The following is an 18,928-nucleotide window of genomic DNA, read 5'->3' as shown; positions in this document are numbered from 1 at the left end:
TTGCTTTGCATATAAGAGTAGTCAAACCTATGGGTCTGTAGCACCCTGGGTCTGTTGATGGCCCACTTTTGCACATAGAGATGACAGTTGTAGTCCTCCACTCCCTAGGGATGAAGCCTGTCTGAAGACTGACAGTGAACAGAGATTTTAGTGGGCCTGACAGTTCATGTTTCAAGTTATTTAGAAGGCATCCTAGGAAAACATCAGGACCCACTGATGCAGTGTTTTTAGCTCTGGAGAGTATAGTGAGGACCTGTTCTTTAGTGATACTTGGGTGGTTAATGCTAGAAGGTATATCATGGAGGAAAATGGGTGTGAAATTGGAGCTACATTTCTCAGCCAGCAAATCTGCTATACCCCCAGGTCAGTATAGAAAGTTCCATTTACTATTAGTTCAGTACATTTTTGGTATTCCCTTTAAGGTTGAATATATAACTGAAAAATGCCTTATGGTTATCCTTAGCTTGGGCTGCTGTTTATTGCCTCAAAGTTGTATTTTGTGGACTTGATTAGTCCCCTGAGTTGCTTGTTGAGACTGATAAGGGAGTTTTTTGTCTTTTTGGCATAGCCCTTCTTAATTTTTGGACAGGATTTTCTTTCTTTTGTTATACAGTCTATTCAAGCTGGGGGTCCACCAAGGGGGTATGTTTTTGGAATTTGTCCTAAGTTTATGTGGGTTTAGTACTACTGTTTCTCTGCAGTTATTTACATGCTTATATGGGGTTTCTGTAAACACTTCTACACAGGCCACAGTGTTCTCCGAGTTTGGGCGGATTGGAATTTAGACATGTCTTCACTTAATAGGAGGTAGTTAGCATTGGAAAAGTTCTTAAAGGTTCTGGGGTCTGCTGGGAGTTCAGCCTATATATATATATATATATATATATATATATATATATATACACATATATATATTTCAAGGGTTACCACTTTGTGATCGGATCTGACCAGTGAGGACATACACAAGTGGGGGGGGCAATGTTCCCTCATATTTGTGAGTACCAGATCCAGGATATTTGCACCCCTAGCAGGTGTGCAGACTAGCTGTTCCAGGGTGTTTGCACTGACAAAATACATAAATTGTTGACCCTGCATGTTAGTGTTTGTCTATGTATGCCAATTTATGCTGGGAAAGTTGACAGTGTCAGGCTGAATTGTGACTGACTCCAATATATTCAAGTATGTGGTATGGTCATCATAGGTCATAGATGAGGACCTATAGCTAGTAAGGGTATAGTATTGGATTATACTTAAGGTTAGTTGGACATGGGGTAGTTCAAATATGTCATATTATATATTACTGCATATATATGTTGTCCATTGTTTAAATTATAAGGGAACTTTCAACTTCCTTTTGTTATTGCATATATATGTTGTTACCTCTTTAAGAATTTTATTGTTGTACCATGTGATCTTATCCTTCCCTTATTTCAATGGTTACTGATTTAGATAGATTTTTATGCATCTGATGAAGCAGTTTTGAGACTGCGATAACGCTTATGCCTTTGCCTTGCCTGTTTCCTGAATAAACTATTTGCTGGTTTTATGATAGCCTGGTATTGCATCATCTTAGTGTTGTTTTTTTGGATTTATCTACTGGTTTGAGAAGCATTTATTCAACACACACTGGTATTATTGGTCTCTTGTATGTCATATTGTTTGACCAATTTTGAGGTATGCTTACTTTTTATGTAAATTGATACACCTCCACCTTTTGTCCCTTCTTGTGTGGTAGCCGGTCTAAATGTGTGGCTGGTATTATAGCCTTGTATTGCTGTGGTACCTTCCGTGGCTTGAAACCATGTCTCAGTAACTGCACAGATGTCAGCATTCTCCAGGGTGAGGAGTGCCCCCATGGACTGGAGCTTCTTGTTGAGACTCCTAGCATTGAGCAGTAACACATTTTGTTTATCTTGCATAGAATTTACTGTGTTGGACGTTTTAGCAAATTATCATTGCCTAAAAAAAGCACTATAGGGGCGGATAATGTTTTGTTAAAATCTGAAAGCCTAGTGGGGACACATGCAGACCATCCCTGGGAAAGCAGAGTGGTCTGTCAAGCATGTCCTCCCAAGCTGACAAATACTGGACCCCCTTAGACTGACACCAGTAACTAATCCAACTATTAAAGTCAATCATCTTTGGTTTATATTGTGGTATCATCCTTGGAGAAGGTAGTATGCTGCTCAATGCCAAGTTCTTACCTGCCTGGTGCACATAATCAGAAAGCTGTATTATCTCTCTTTTTATAGTCCAGGGAGGTATGTCTAAGGTCATTAGCACCCACATGGACTATGACAGAGTCATACTGGTACTTGTGGTTCAATGTCCTGAGTGCATGTGTGATCTGGTGGATCCTTGCTCCTGATGGGCAACTGACCGTGACTGTCTCCTTGCTTAGCCCAGTAAGGGGGGCATCAGTGTGTCTCACAATAGAGTCTCCAATGACCAAAATATTGGGTTGTTTGGCAGTTTGCCTTTAGGGCTTAAAGATCGAGACATTATGAGATGTAGCTGTATGCATCCTGGGAAGTTTTACCTTTACAGAGTGTTTGGAAAGTTGCTGAGGACAGCCTTTAAGGTTTGGGTAAATTGCATTTAAGAGCCTCAGCATATATGAGTTTATGTGTCTGATCCATAGCAGGTGTGGTATGTGTGTGTTACTGACAACCTGTTTGGAGATATCAGTGTCTGTATGCCAGAGCTTTTCCTCCAAAACATAATGTATTACATTTTTTGCATATTGTGTCAGTCTGCTTAGGTGATTCTCAGTAAACATGAGGCAATAGCTACATTGTCTCTGGATGCCCATTTCCACCTGGCTGGTTACAGAGATAGCAGAAAAGTGCACATCCATAGATGTGGAGCCTCTTTTTTGTGATCTATAAGGAGTATTGTAATAGGGCTTTAGAGTTGCTTGGCTGAGAGGAGAGGTCTATGAATGATCTAAAAAAACACTCTTGGGTTAATGCTTCTCAGTGGGTAAACTAGCTTCCTGAGACTCAGCTAGATACTTGAGAAAAAATCAGAGGAAGTTTTATATGGAAATTACAGTTCTAGGTGTTTGCTTCTATGCAATGCACTGTAAACCACTGCTGCACAGCTCAACACAGGTTATAGGAGATGAGTTAAAGAAGAATCTAAACAGTAAAAAATGCTGTACAAGTGAATATATAAAGTTCAGATCCTGCAGCAATTCACAATTCTCTCACTATTGTGAGTGATACTACAAGACTAAGTCAAATGCAAACAGAAAAAAGCACAGTAGAGATGTAATACATGAGGCTCAGTTCCTGCAGAAATTCACAGTGCTCTTACTATGTGAGTGATACTACAATACTAAGCTAGGGTCCCCAGAGCAAGTAAAATGCAAGCAGAAAAAATGCAGTAAAATGTAATAAATGGGACTCAGATCCTGCAGCAATTTACAGTTCTCTCACTATTGTGAATGATACTGCCAGACTAAGGTTCCCAGACTAAGTAAAATGCAAACAGAAAAATAGAAATGTAATAACTGAGGCTCAAATCTTGGAGCAACTCACAGTTCTCCCACTACTGTAAGGGATACTACAAGACTAAGGTCCCAGACTAAGTTAAAAAAATGCAAACAGTTGACTTTTGGTTAAAACAAGGAAAAATGCAGAAAAGAAATATACACAATTCAGATTAGCACTCTGAATATTGCAGAGTGCACTAGATGTAATTGCATTACATGAAACAGAGGGTAACTCGAGCTTTAAGAGTCTAATAGGAGTGTCTTATCAGTTTAATCTTGGTGTCCAGGAGAAATAGCCCTGGGAGGGGCTTGCAAACTCTGATTTATAGTAGGGATTGGCAGTTAAAAAGACATCAAGTTTAAAAGTCCTTTGGATACTTACTGAGTTTTGTTATTACAGGTAAAAACTGCTTCCATGTCATCATGTACTCAGCACGAAACCCATCCAGAGAGATAAGGATTACAGGCTGCCTTGGAAAACTAGGAAATAAACAGAGAAAATAATAATGTGTCAATGGCTACGGTAACATATACTTATATTACTGAACCATTTCACAAACTCCTTTTACCAAAAACTAGAACAGAGGTTTTATTTAATTTTGGACTACATCCTCCATAAATAATATGTACACTGATAGATGCTTCCCTTGACATGACAAGGGATATGACTTTGCAGTAAAAGAAACAAAAAATAGAAGAATGCAACATCACTAATAAACTATATTTTTCTTTTTTTTTTTTTTACAAAACAGATTGCAGCTTTTCCTACCTGTCCTCTGCTGCACATTGAAAAAGTTTTTACTTCATGTACCGGTAATCAAGTTATCATCATATGCTGCCACTAATAATCTGTTCATTCCCACTACATTAAACTCACTCATCCTGCCCTTTCTACTTCATATAACATCATTTCCCTTATCAACCTCATTGTTATATGCCTTTTCTTATTTTCCCTCAAATCTATCAATGATGCAACACCATTCACTTCCATCAGTTTCACTTCATACTCTAAACATAGTGGCTTTAGACTGTAGTAAACTACAGTACAGGAATGGAATGAGATTCCTTTAACTCAGTGTTGTTTATTCCTCTTCAGAGTGTCAATGATCAGTTAAGCAACTGAAACAGTCCTACACCTAAAAGATGGAAAGAGCAAAATAAACCAGAGTAAATCAAGTAGCAAAACCTTCATTAAGTCATGTTTGCATGAGGTGAATATCCCTGCACCATCCCCTCACTGCCTCACAAATTAATAATTTTAACCCTGAGGTTGCATATTCTTGAAGAAAAGTGTATTTCCCTTTCCAGAGGATATCTAGTCTCTGCATTTCTCTTTCCTGAGGGTATGTAGTCTCTGTGCCACTACCCAGGCATTAAGCATTTTGAATGTATGCCATATGTTTTGTTTCAGGACTTTCATTCAGTGACATTATCATTGCATCATTGGTATTCTGACTTTGAAATAATGATATTTTATTTTCTAATACTCCATTTATTGCAAGATATGTATATATCAAGAACTTGTATTAGCTGAACAGATTCTGATTTTGCAAGGTGTTAAGAGTCTGAGGTGATCTCCTGTATGTAAGCACAACATGTATATGATGCTGAAAAAATAAAGAATTCTCAATTTTATTTATGCTTGCTGTAGCTCTATTTTGTGGAGTGACACAAACTATAAATATCTTTCATTTGCACTGATTAAAATGGTACAGGGAAGGGGTCTACTTTGAATAACCGAACCGCCACTTCACCGACACCCAGAAGATCGAGACGAAATGACCGAACAGGTAGGTGCTCGAAAAGGCGATATTCTGACAGCCGAAAGACCGACAACGGCAACGTGTGAGCACGATCCGGTAAGTGTGCGATGGTGACGGATTTAGGATTGGGGAGCGGACAGGTAAGTGTACGATAGTGAGGGATTTTAGGTTAGGGTGTGGGAAAGGTGAGTGTGCGGTAGTGTCGGACTTAGGGTTCCGGTAAGTTAAGTGTGTGATAGTGACGTGGTGTAGTGTAGGGAAGGGTTGAGTGTGTTAGGGTTAGTATGCGGGTGGAGTGAGTGTGCGATAGTGACGGGCTTAATGTTTTAGGGTGGGTTAAGTGAGTTAGGGTTAGGGTGCAGGTAGGGTAAGTGTGCGATAGTGATGGTGTTGAGGTTTAGGGGTGGGTTAAGTGAGTTAGGGTTAGGGTTTAGGTTAAGGTTAGTGGATATGTTATTGTGTGCAATGTGTAGTTTATGTTTTTTGTGTCGGTGTAATGGTGTTCGGTTTTTTGAGTTGTTGGTGTTTGTCGGTGTTGTGTGTTTTCGGTTGTTTGGGGTCGGTAAATTATGTGTCGGTGAATCGGAAGTTCGGTTATACAAAGTAGATCCCAGGGAAGACATCTGGAGAAACCGGATACTTTAAAAATTGTTGCAATTGTAGGAAATCTTTCTGCATTTAATGCTCGATTCTAAACCAGGAAGATCACTGTGAGCCATTTTGTCATTTTTCTTACCAAAATATAGCATATTAGAGAAAAATAAACTAGTTTTATTAAGTATTTATGGTTTAATGAGATGCCTACTTCATCCAGAAAGAACAGGCAATAAAACCTTTGAAAAACTAATTAGATTGCTGCAATGTTATTTAATCCAACACCTAACATAAAAGTACATACCAGTATTAATTTAACTTTTTCATTAGTAAAGCTAATGAATCTGTTACTGAATATGCTACTGAGCTCAAAACTGATAGTGCAAAAACTCTGTAAGAAATAGTCTGTGACATAAGTAATATTATTCAAAAAAAGTTGGCGACTGAGACAAACATTTTAAAACTAAGTAAAATGGTTTGGGTATGTGAAACACATTACAGAAAGGTGCTGATTTTGCATTAAATATGAAACAAAACTTCCCAGATGAAAGGAAATATAAATCAAATATAAAAGTGCTTGTGTACACAGATATGATCTTCCAAAAAGTAATGCATGATTAAGACATATTACAAATGTGTCAGAAATCCTGAACAGGTTGGCTGCAAAGTTAATCACGAGAAATGTCACAACCGTGAATTGAGAAAAATGAAAGCTACAAAAAGAAAGAAAAGTTTTTCAGACAGCAGACTTTTTAAAAATGTGTTCCAAAACCAAAGTCAGATTAAAAAACATTGATAGTTAATGGCTTCATCCGAGAAGTCATGCTGCAAGTTAAATGCAAGGGAGCTAAAAAGAGGAAACAGAAAGACCATTTTAATAAAATGTATTTACTACATGACCTGGATATAATAGATACCTCAAAAGTGTCTCATGCAATGCATACATTGATGGTTAATAATAAAAATGTGTTGTTCATAATATATGCAAGCTGCAATGCAAGTGTAACCAATAATACAGGCCATGTAAGGTTGTGGAGAGATGTAAAATTGAGACAGAACTAGAGAAGTTCACTTTGGTGCAAATAAGCAAGAGCAGAATGATGCTAGTGCCCTACATGTTGCATCTGACAGACTTTATCTGCATGAGTCCTGGAACAGGATACACATGGCAAGAATACAGATGCAGAACCAAGAGGTAAGGTGGGTGCCAGATTTCTATAGATATGTGGTAGCAGATAAATTAGCAGCCTGCAAGACAGCCTTCAAAGTGGGTGGTGAGGAAGACAGGCATTGGAGGAAGGGGGCAATGAGAGATCCAGTGTTTTAGGTGAAACTCTTAGAAGAGGCAGAAATGTTAGTGCAGGAGAATATGGCCTGGGAGTTAGATATAAAAGAATGGATCATGAAATGAGGGAAGATGGCAACTTTTTAACCAAAAAGTTTTTATTATTTTTCCAACAAATAAATAATACATAATAAAATCAATGAACTTTAAATTATTAATATTGGATATTAATATTGAAGCTCCAAATGTGTTAGTTTTCAATCATTTAATTGAATCATTGATAACATTGATCTTCAGATATAGATCAATAAGTGAAGTCACTTTAATCCTAGGATTGTTGGCGAATGTGCCATGAACAGCATATTAGAGAAGGCAGCTTTTTAATGTAATGACTGACTTTAGAAAAGACGATGGTGAGGGTTGTGGGGGGGGGTGCATCATTTAAAGAAAGATTGGGTAGAGGAAGGGAAAAGGGTGATAACATTTTAAATGGTTGAAAACAGGCTATAATATCCCAAAGTGATTCTGTCTGGAATCTGATGAAATAAAGGAGGGACTATCGGTCTACTGTGGGAGAGATCACTTTGCAGCAGAGAATCCATGTAGCTGTAAGCTAGAAAACTGTTTACAGGTAAGGCAGGGAGTGATGGGCAATTTAAAAACATTTAGGGGAGATGCCCACTAGAGAGAATCTCCAGAGATTGATAAAATGTGGTATATTCATGGGAGGGGTTAGGAGAATGATAATGTCTTGGATGAAGCTTGATGTCTGATAAGGAGACTAAGATGGAGAGCCCTTCTAATTAGCATCTTAGATGGTTTCACTTAAGATACCTGACTCATGTTAAACTGTGAAGCAGGTTTTGTAAAGAGTAGAGCCACATTGCTATTAACAGGCATCTGAGTAAAGAGACTGATCTCAAATTAGCTGAAAGGCACTTTAGAGTGATTAACATGGAAAGCCAGTGAGTGGTTTGCTTGAATAAGATCTTAAGTGGAATCAGTAAGTGACAGAGGAGCATAGGGAATTGGAATCAGTGGCTTGTCTATCCTGAGGAATAGAACAAAAGGTGGTTTGACTCTCTGGATCAACAGCATCTGTTGTATGGTAGCTGGTCACCTGCAGATCAGTCCTAGTGATCACATGATGAGCATTGCACTACTTAACCAGCTGTTTTTGCACTGGCTTTCCAAAGTGATTAAGCTTGCCTCTTACCTTTCACGTTATGAGGATGTGTTTCCTTAAAGAAAAGATTTTTTCATTTTAGATTCCTATGAAGTATAGATACATACATACATACAAATATTTCAAGCATGGGCATTAATGCCCTTCTAGCATACCAATATACCAAAACAATTGTTCTCATAATAAGTGTCCAGGCTGTTCTTAAAAATATCTAAACTAGTATTTGCTTTAATGTAATTTGGTAGTCTGTTCTAAGCATCAGCTACTATATCAGAGAACCAATTAGTACACTTCTCATTCCTATAGCATCTTCTATAAAGGTTGATGAGTCTCTAGTACTTTTTGATAACCCTAAACATTCCCAGAGGTAGCTGTCTCTAAATGGCCTATATACGTGAATAAGATCTCCTCTTAGATATCTGTAAGAGACACTGTACAAGTTCAAATATTTTAGTCTTTCAGAATAACTTAAATTTTCACATCCATGGATGGTATATTTCCACTTTACTATTTCCAGTTTACTCATGCCTGTTTTCTTATAGCGTTTCCATATTGTTATTCCATACTCAAGTTTGGGTCTAATGTAACTAACAAACAATTACTTCATTATTTTTGATTTCCTAGACTTTATAAATCTTTTTATACAACCTATAGTTGACATGATTAGAAAAACTAATTGCTGAATCTACCCATATATCCAGGTCCTTAAATGAGTCAACAGTTCCAATCACTATTTGCTGTATTAAATATTCACCTTTGAACTTATGTCTCCCAAATCTCATATGCATAGTTTTGAGGTATTTATCAGCATATTATTCTCCTGTGCCCAAATGGTCAATTTAGTCAAGTTATTTTGCGGACATGCCTTATCTTATATCTTATACCAAGCCAACTGATATTGCCAATATACTGGCCGACAGATTCAGTACCAACTTTACCCCCACCAAAGGACCAATCACAATACCAGTAGATTGCCAGGCACCCAGTATTCCTGTTGCACAGGTTAAAACAGCACTGTCCAAGGCCAAGAATACAGCTTCTATGGGACCTGACAATATCCCTGGTTGTGTTCTACATGAACTACAGAGTGAACTGTCACCAAATCTATGTGCACTGTTCAATCACAGCCTCACCTGAGGCATTGTCCCTACTGAATGGCACACTGCTACAGTCATCCCTCTCCACAAAGGAGGAGAGACTACAGACCCTGGGAACTATCGCCCCCATTAGCCTGACAAGTCTGAAATGCAAAGCTATGGAACACATCATCATGGACCTAATAAACAAGGATATAGGGAATCTCCAAACTCTGGATCCCACACAGTTTGGTTTTGTGAAGGGTAGATCATGGCTGGTCAACTTGGTCAACTTCTATGAGTCAGTCACCAGAGCAGTGGATGAAGGCAAGGTGATTCATACAGCCTACCTTGGTTTGGCCAAGGCCTTTGATACCATTCCCCACTCAGGAATCATAGCAAAACTCACTAAGCTAGGCATCAACCCCTATACCACTAGGTGGGTTACAAACTTGTACACAGACAGAACCCACAGTGTGAAAGTAGCTGACTCCAAGTCAGACTGCCGACCAATCACAAGTGGAGTCCCATAGGGTTTGGTCCTGGGTCCTCTCCTGTTTGGTATCTACTTCTCTGAAGTCCAGGCCAACATGAAGGGACTCTGGCTGACAAAGTTCACAGACGATTGCAAGTTGGGAGCTATTATTAACTCCCCAAGCGATGTTGACATACTGCAGAAAGGCCTCACTGAGAGCAACGACTGGCGTCAGAACCATGGCCTTAAGCTCAATGCCAAAAAATGTATCATCATCCCCTTTGAGAAAAACTCGGTTCCCGTGAATTACCACATCGATGGTAGTCCACTGAACACAGAAGGCATTATAAGAGATCTGGGAACACAGGTTGACAGCGACCTCTCTTTTGACCACCACATTGCCACTGTGGTCAGAAAGTCCTTCTATGTGCACCTCTCATTACTAAGAGTTTTGCATCCAGGAAGAAAGAGGTAATTGTTTCCATCTACTCTTCCCTCATTAGGCCAATCATCGAGTACAATGTTCCATTTGGCATGTACCTCACTAGACACCTGAAACAACTGGAGAGGCTGCAAATGTACCTCACAGAGATGATCTTAGGTCTTAAACACTTGTCCTATATGGACAGGCTCAAAAAACTCCAACTATTTTCTGTTTCATATCGCCTACGTACAGGCAATCTCTGCTTGACTTACAAAGGCATGTCTGGCCCAGCTCTGTTAGAAATGCTACATCTAAAGAAATCCCAATCCCTCCACACCACAAACTCCAGAGACCTCAACTTCATTACTACAATCAACAGAACATGCTGGAGGGACAGGTTCATAACCCAGATACTGCCCATGCTTTGGAACAGACTTCCCATACATGTCAAACAGAGCACCTCACTGGCCCTCTTCAAGAGAAATCTTGATGAGTGGATGGGAAATAGAAACTTCACCCCAGGAATTACTCCAGTGGCTCTACTCGACAGAGGCACTGGGAACTAATGTCCGGTGGCACGATGCCAGTGTAATCCTATGGGATAGGCTTGTAAAGGCTCCAGAGCCATTAGCCTAGTACACACCAATGAACCTATCTGTGACACGTAGTCAGTTTACCCAATTTTAGGTCATCTACATATAGACTGTAGAACACCTCAGATGAAAATGTAAGGTCTGAAAGATGCAATCTAAACAAGTAAGAGCCTAGGCCAGAGCCCTATGAGACACCCTGACTGTAACCAAGGATTTCACCTGTCCAGTTGCTGTATGATACTTGCCATGTCCTATTTGTAAGCCATGCAGCTATCCATTTTATCAAGAGTACATCAATACCTACTTGTACTAATTTATTGATCAGTGTTTTGTGTATGACTCTATCAAATGCAGAAGTTAAATCTATATACATTACATCACAGCATGATTTTTCATACATAGTTGTTATTATATTGTTATAGAACATCATGTTACAAGTGGTAATGGATCTGTTTTCAACATATGCATGCTGATATAAGGTTTCAAGTCCCAGAGTATCCATTTCTGACAATAACTTATCCAATATTACCTTTTTCCATTATTTTTCCACAACATGAAAGTAGACTTAAGGGTCTGTATGATTCTGGGTTTGTCCTACTCCCCTTTCCCTTAAAGACAAGTTTAATAAGTGCATGTCTCCAATCTTGAAGAATCTCCCCTTATTTATATGACCTAACAAACAATAGATATAATGGTACTGTAAGTTCTTGCTGAAGTATTCTCAGGTCATTGTTACTACTTCCTTTTCCTCCCTGTGATTTGTTTAGATCCAGTTTGTGCAGTTCTTTTTCAATATAATCTAATTTAACTCCAGTATCTGGAGTTAACTGGATGTCACTCAGACAACTTATCACCCCTTTTGTGCATCTAAACTATTTTGCATAAGATTTTGTAAATATATCTATAATCTGTTGTTTCTGAGAATAAATTTTAGAATCTACACACAGTTTATCAATTTGCGTGTCTTTACTCCTTCCACATTTTATGCATCTATAAAAAGGTTTCCTATTATGCTCAATATTGTTATATAAATTTTCTTCAAATTTTTCTTGATCTTCTCTCACACTATGCTTAATCTGTTTGTCCAGCTTGTTTATTTCAGTTTTCAAAGTTGTAGTTCGACCTCTCTTCCATTTCTTATATTTTTTGTCTCACCTTAATCAGATATCTTGTTCTTATGGAAGTATAGCCCCCTGATGTTGTATGCCTAGATCCTGATGTAAAATATTTTTTAGATTTTTTTGCACTCAAACAATTTCTCTTTCAAAACTTTTCATATTCCATCTGCAGTTTTTCCACTGAACACCTCACTCCAGTTAGTTTTACACAGTAACTGTTTTGCTTCCATATAATCTGTAATTAACCTTCTGTGCATTGGCTTAGATTTCAGTTTGGTAGAGTTATCTAGCAACAAATTAACCTTTATTACCTCATGACCACTGCACATCAATGGTGGTAAAACTTGATTTGAAGTTGCAGTAATTTCTTTGGAAACACAAACAATGTCTAGTATGTTCCATCCCCTGGTAGGTTTTTTTACAGTCTGAATCAATTGTTGTTCCTGAATATACGCTGTGAATACTTTCCTTAATGGCATTTTTGAATCAATATTATTCCAGTCTGTTTCTGGTAAATTTAAGTCCCCAGTTAATATTATTCTCCGCTCCTGTTTTTCATGAAAGAAATGTATGAATTCCTGTAGGTCATCTGCACTTGACTTTGGCAGTGTATACACTCCAACAATTGTTATATGTTCTAGAGTTGTCTTTATTGTCACAGTTACACAATCTATTTTGTTGGTATTATCACTGAACATGTAATAATCACAGGTCTCATAGTTATCTTTAATCCCTATCATAACACCTCGTCTGATTTTTTTGTTAGAATGTCTGTTACAGTAAAAACGTTTATACCCTGACAGAACTGGTTTCCAGTCATTGTTCTTTAACCATGTTTCACAAACAATAGCAACATCAATCTTGTGGGAACATAGCAAATTTTCCAATAAAAAACTTTATTACTCTATTATTAATGCTCCTGGCATTAACAACAATCAGAGATGCATCAAATTTTGCTATCTGTGAACTGTTAAATTTTTGACCTGGCAAAAATCCTGCCTAGTGTTTGTCAAATACTGCAAAATATCTGCTGCAAAATGGATTTACCCTAAAACAACAATGCTTTCAGGAGCAACTAAAAACTTGAAAGCATTTTCTAATACTCATAAAATATTAGAAATGATCTTAGGCAGTGGAGTATCATTTATAAGTATGAAATTCAATGTATCCATAATCTGTAAGGAAGAATGGAAGTGTTCACATTACTTCTGACCTTATCATCCTCCGATGAATGGATTAGCTGAATAAGCATCACAGACATTCAATGAATGCATGAAAACTAACTGATGTGTCCCTTACCACAAGAGTTGATACATCTTTGTTTAATTTCTGAATTACACCAGAATCAATTATATTGAGTTTTATTTCCTAATATGTTAATGGACAAAAATCTGAAATCTGTTATAGATTTGGTTCATTCCTGTTCCACAAAGAAGGTTGTATAGAAACCAAGTTATTCAAAATAAGTACAACAATAACACAATGAACATGCATTTGTGATGCAACTGATACCAAGATACAGAGACAAATGAACACAGTAAATCTGATTGAATCAGTTTTCAGAGAATCGTAATTAGAGAAGCTCAAGTTGGTCATACAGGCAATCAGTGAAAATATTTTTATTTGGGGACAAAACTGCCACACTCACAGTATCCTCTTACTTAACATAACATGCCATAAACCAGAAGGTCCCAGGATAGGTTACCAACATCACTGTTGAATGTCCATATATCTAGAGAGGTATATCCAGCCATAGTTCCCTGAAAGGTGACTCAGTCAGATAATTATATACTAAAAATAATAAACATGACTGGTTCTGTAGCCTATACTGCTGACTTTGATAGCGGGGACAGTTATAAGATGTTATGTTGATCGTTTATTGCAAAGGATAGTAAGACTTGTTATCTCTCAGGTACATAGGTGTGCACAATTTTAGGAAAGGGTTCTTCCCATAACTATGTACATGTGTGGGACTGAGTGTTGCAATCATCTAAGAGAGGATTTTGTGGTACGGTTTTGCAATACCCCGGACACTGCATTCTGAGTATGACTGTAACAGAAATAAAGTTTGAGCAAAAACATCTGGTTTTGCATCTCAACCAAAACTGATGCAGTGCACTAAATTCAGAGGACTGTCTGTATCATTCAAAGACTATGCTGTTATTTTTATAGTAACACATACATAATTATTGTAAATATTTAATAAAGTGTGTCAGACTAATGTAGGGAGGAATGTAGCAATGAGTAATACCTTTAAGCCAGTGTTATTTCCTTTCCCGATCCTCTATTCCTTTCAATCTATGTACTTTTTAAGTAGAGCTAGCCTGTCCAAAGTCTTATTTTGCAAATTACCAGAACCTTAGCGGCTTTTGTAAGTGTTATCTTATTATACATGTGCTATGTGCTAGCATTTGGAATGTAGAATCTTCAACTTTATTCATATTTGTGGTATATCCAGTGTCTGGGGCTAGTATAAACTGGGGAAAGCCCATAAACTACATCAATATACAAACATAATGTTTAGTAATCAAACCAGCCTTCCATTTACTAACTCAACCACATCTAAACAGTCAACACTAGCCAAAGCTGGCATATACCCTACCAATTCTAAATATGTCAATTAGTTGCAACAACAAAGATTACAACTCCCACTCTCCCAATGCTGTTACACGTTGCCAGTCTGTATATAATAAAAGTATGTACTATGTGCAGTTCTTTATCTGGGTCTAATATAAAATATAGTAATTACATCATCTCCCGTTCTTGGTTGTAGCTGAAAAGAGTCCACTGGTCCATCCCAATCACCTGATTATCAAGCATATGAATAAGATAGTGAAAATGCAGTGTGAATATGTTTTCAGCAAATCATGAATAATTGTATTTAAATAAATGCTGAGATTTTTTGTAACCAAAAATCTCCCCCTTACTCCCTCTCTCTCTCACTCTCTTTCTCCTTCCTTCCTTCTCTTTGCCTCTGTCTCTTTCATTGTCATAGTTTCATGGAAATAATGCCATATGGCTGAGTTATTACCTCCACTGCCCAGTGGTACAACATCAGAAACCACAGCTGCTACAAAACAGTTTGCATCACTAATCAGATTAACTGAATAAACTGATATTTGGCAAACTTTCAGTTATGCTAGACATAGCACAGGTAGGGCTAAACTGATATGTTCTTAAATGCAATATATACTAATTTACCAAAAAATGGAAATATCATAATGCCTGGAATGCTGCATTATGTAAATGTTTCAGGAATGTCACACTAGCACTGTTCATGGTAACAGTATATATCACAATGTATGGACATAAGAGTGAACAGTTTAGCAGTATTTCAAGCCTGTAGGAGCAGATGCATTCATTAATCAGGCTGGGTAGGCCTTAAATGGAGGAGATAAGTAGCTACATATGACAAATATTCTGAAAAAAAGATCATTTCAGACAAGAACAAACAGCAAATTTGTTCTTTTTAAATCTCTTCTTAAATCTTTATTCCCAGCAAATAGTTACATTAACAGCACTAGCAACATCTTAAAGTCAGAAGTCGTCAAGTCAAAGTCTCATGACTGTAAGCCAACTGCTTGATACACTGACTGTTCCATGGCCGAGCCAACTAATCCAAATATCTGTTTTCTCAATTGGTTCCCCTCCCCCACACTTATATATATATATATATATATATATATATATATATATATATATATATATATATATATATATATATAATGGCAGTTGATTTTATTATTATTTTTTTTTTACTTTTCTGAAATACTGAAGGTATAAAACAGAATGCAATGTCTTCAGGTTTCTTCTAGGAAGCAGCTATATGTAATGTAAGATTTCTGAATTTTGCAGTTATGCAGGATTTTGATTTTAATTCATAGCCTTTTTTGGTGCAAAAGTGTGAATATGGAGAGGAAAGGGGTATTAAATCCACTGGTTGCTTTCTCTGACCTAGTAATTCGAGGGAAGGGGATAGCCTATATAGAATAGAATCTGAAGAATGCTAATGAAGATCAGTTCTATAGGTTTCTAGTACCTTTACATCTGTTGTGTCTTGATAGGCCAGTGGAGTTCAAGTAAGAAAGACAGGTGAGTTGTAATGTAGGAAGAAGAGTATAATACAGCATCTGAGGATGTTTGATGGGGGAATCCAGTGTACATCCATATTGTTACCAGCTAATACTAATAGGAAGGATGATGAATTGGATGAAACTATAAAGACTAATTAGATTTACAGCTAGGACTGAGTTTCTGGTGAGAATGGATTTCCTACTGATGTTGAAGTCTCCAAATAGCATGCAATTTGTCTTTACAGGATACGTATGTTCATAGGCACTTACTAGTCTATTGATGTGTAAGGATCTTAAGGTACATATCCTTACAGTCCCATGGTAGTTTTTACATCTATATATTTTACATACAAATAACTCAGGGAAATGCTGAATAAGGATATGATGGGGTATTTACAAGTTATCCATCCATTCATCCAATTGCAGTTCAATAAAGTAAAATAAGTACGTTGCTTTTTTTGGAGTGGACAACAGAGCCAGAGAAGTGATATTCTCTGTGATAAACTTATCCCTCTAACATGTTCTAAGTATGTATGTATATATGTATTTATTTATTTATTTATTTATTTAATGCATTTGTTTATTCTTTCTCTACTTTGATTCCCATGCTAGACAATTGTCTAACATAGGTGTGGTATAGTTAGGTAGTATATAAATTCTGTCAACAGTAAAGTGCTTTAGGTGCTGGTCCTATGGCCATATTAAGAAGAAAGTCTGATAGCAAATTGTTAGTGGTGTTTGTAGCAGACTGAAGAGAAGAGGGGTACTAAAAGAAGCATTGTCAGTCTTCCTCCTCGTTTATGTGTTCTATCAAATCAACATAGATTATATCCAGAGAAGCTGAAATTTGCTGTAATAAAGCTTTAGCTCTCTTTTGGAAAAAAAGCAAAACTATGTGTTCAATAAAATAGAAAGACAAATTTGTGTGAGGACTGTTTATGCTCCTCTTGTTCATATCAGCAATTCTGGGAGCCAGATTCCCACCACTGTGAACCAGAAGGGCAGGAGAGTAAGAGGTTAGTGGATGCTGGTTTTGGATTTGGAAGGATTCCTCACTACTGTAGAATAGTGAAGGTTTCTGAGGCATGATGGGATTGAAAGTATGTCAAACTTTTGGTACAAGCGAGTTGTGGTAGATGATAGTATGAAAGGAATATGTCTAACATGAGTAAGACAAAGAAAAAAAATGTAAAAGAAAGAAGGCATAGCATTGTCCAGGAGTAAAAGCCAGTACCAAAGGGCTCTGGCAGACTAGGTTTGTAGATGAATGCAAGCTAGAAGTGGACACTGAATCCCCAAGTGATTTAGCCATCCTGCAGGAAGGTTTTTCTCAAATAAAAAACTGGTGCCAAAACTATGGACTGAAACTAAATACCAAAAAATGATGACTGCATCCTTTGGAATGTTATCTACCCCAGGGAGTTACCACATTAACAAATATGCCCCTAAGAATTGGCCCAGATTTTGAGATTTGAGAAATTATGTGGATGGTGACCTAAGTTTCAACCACCATGTGTCTATTGTCATAAGAACCTCTTCTATATTAGCACAGCTTATAAGCAAAGGAATTGCATCTAGATCTAGGGATGTCATTGTCCCCCTTTACTTAGGCCTCATTAGGGCAGTTACTGATAATAATACCCCTTTGACATGTATCTCTCTAGACACATACAGCAACTGGAATAGTCACACAGATACCTTACTAAAAGAATACAAAGTCTAAACAATATATCCTACAGGAACCGACTCAAAGCCCTGTCACTACGCTCAGTATCATACAGACTGGTAAGAGGTGACCTGGGTCCTACATACATGGCATACTCTGACAAAATACTGATAGATTTACTGCATATCATCAAGTCAAATGGCATTAGAAATACTCAGTATAGAGTTCTAAACATCTTCTGCAACATCAGCAGAATGGTTTGGAGGGACAGGTATATCTCACAAAGGATACCGCTGCTCTGGAACAGACTCTTCATCCAAATAAAACAAAGTTCATCCCTGTCCATATATAAGTCCAACTTGGATCTCTGAATGGGAAACAGAAAATTTACCCCATAACTGCCCCGTGTACTACTAATGGAGGACAGAGACAGCTCCTAAATGCTTTATTCCATGCATAGATCCCCTCAAACTATCTGTGGCATGATCCCAGTTATTGTCATTAGGGGTAATATATAATTATCGACTACAGAATGGGCAAGACCAATCTAGTGTATGATTTAGGTTAATTTGAGCACCAATGAGGAAATTGGCTAGGCTTAAAATGACCCACAAGGGTAGCTAGCCTAGTACTTACCTATGAACCTTTAAATCAATAAGACAACCAAAGCAACAGTTGAAGAAAATCAAGAAAATAATTTGGAGAAGTGGAATATCATTTAGGAGGAAAAGAGCAGTCATAACATTTTAAACTAACCTGCAGAACTTAAAACAGTAGGTGCTGCTTAATGTCAAGAAGTATGAAAGCAAATAAGCATACATCTCCACTGCTATGATTTTGGCCTTCAGATTTAGCTTTGCCCCTCTTAAATTTATGATGTTCCTCATAAAGTCAGACCTGATTGTGAGTACACGCTTTTATACATAAACTAAGTCTATGTTAGGGCTAGTATATACAGACCTTCAGCTGTGAATAATAAGAAAGTATTCCTCTTTCTGGTCTACTGCAATGATTATTAAAACCCAGTGATATGATATTTAATGTATGGAGGTTGAAAGAAGGTATGTGGATAAGAAGTTATATGTTGAACAAACTGCCTACAGCAAACCTGAAACCCAATACTGCTACCCCCTTAATTGTGAAAAAACAAGTACAAATCCTAATTTAGAACAGAGAATG

General features: G+C 37.4%; 1 protein-coding gene across 1 annotated transcript in view; it reads right to left on the bottom strand.

The window, feature by feature from the left end:
- Window positions 1-18,928, bottom strand: part of LOC122798180 (ectonucleotide pyrophosphatase/phosphodiesterase family member 3-like) — an 835,307-nt gene that overhangs the window by 522,294 nt on the left and 294,085 nt on the right. The window contains exon 6 of the mRNA XM_044066922.1: window positions 3,879-3,976. Within this exon, the coding sequence (XP_043922857.1) occupies window positions 3,879-3,976 (98 nt within the window). The remainder of the gene's footprint in view (window positions 1-3,878; window positions 3,977-18,928) is intronic.

This window comes from Protopterus annectens, chromosome 3.part1 (assembly GCF_019279795.1).
Source record: "Protopterus annectens isolate FY-2018-M chromosome 3.part1, PAN1.0, whole genome shotgun sequence".
In the NCBI taxonomy this organism is placed as follows: domain Eukaryota; kingdom Metazoa; phylum Chordata; order Ceratodontiformes; family Protopteridae; genus Protopterus; species Protopterus annectens.
This window is presented reverse-complemented; position numbering and strand designations above follow the sequence as displayed.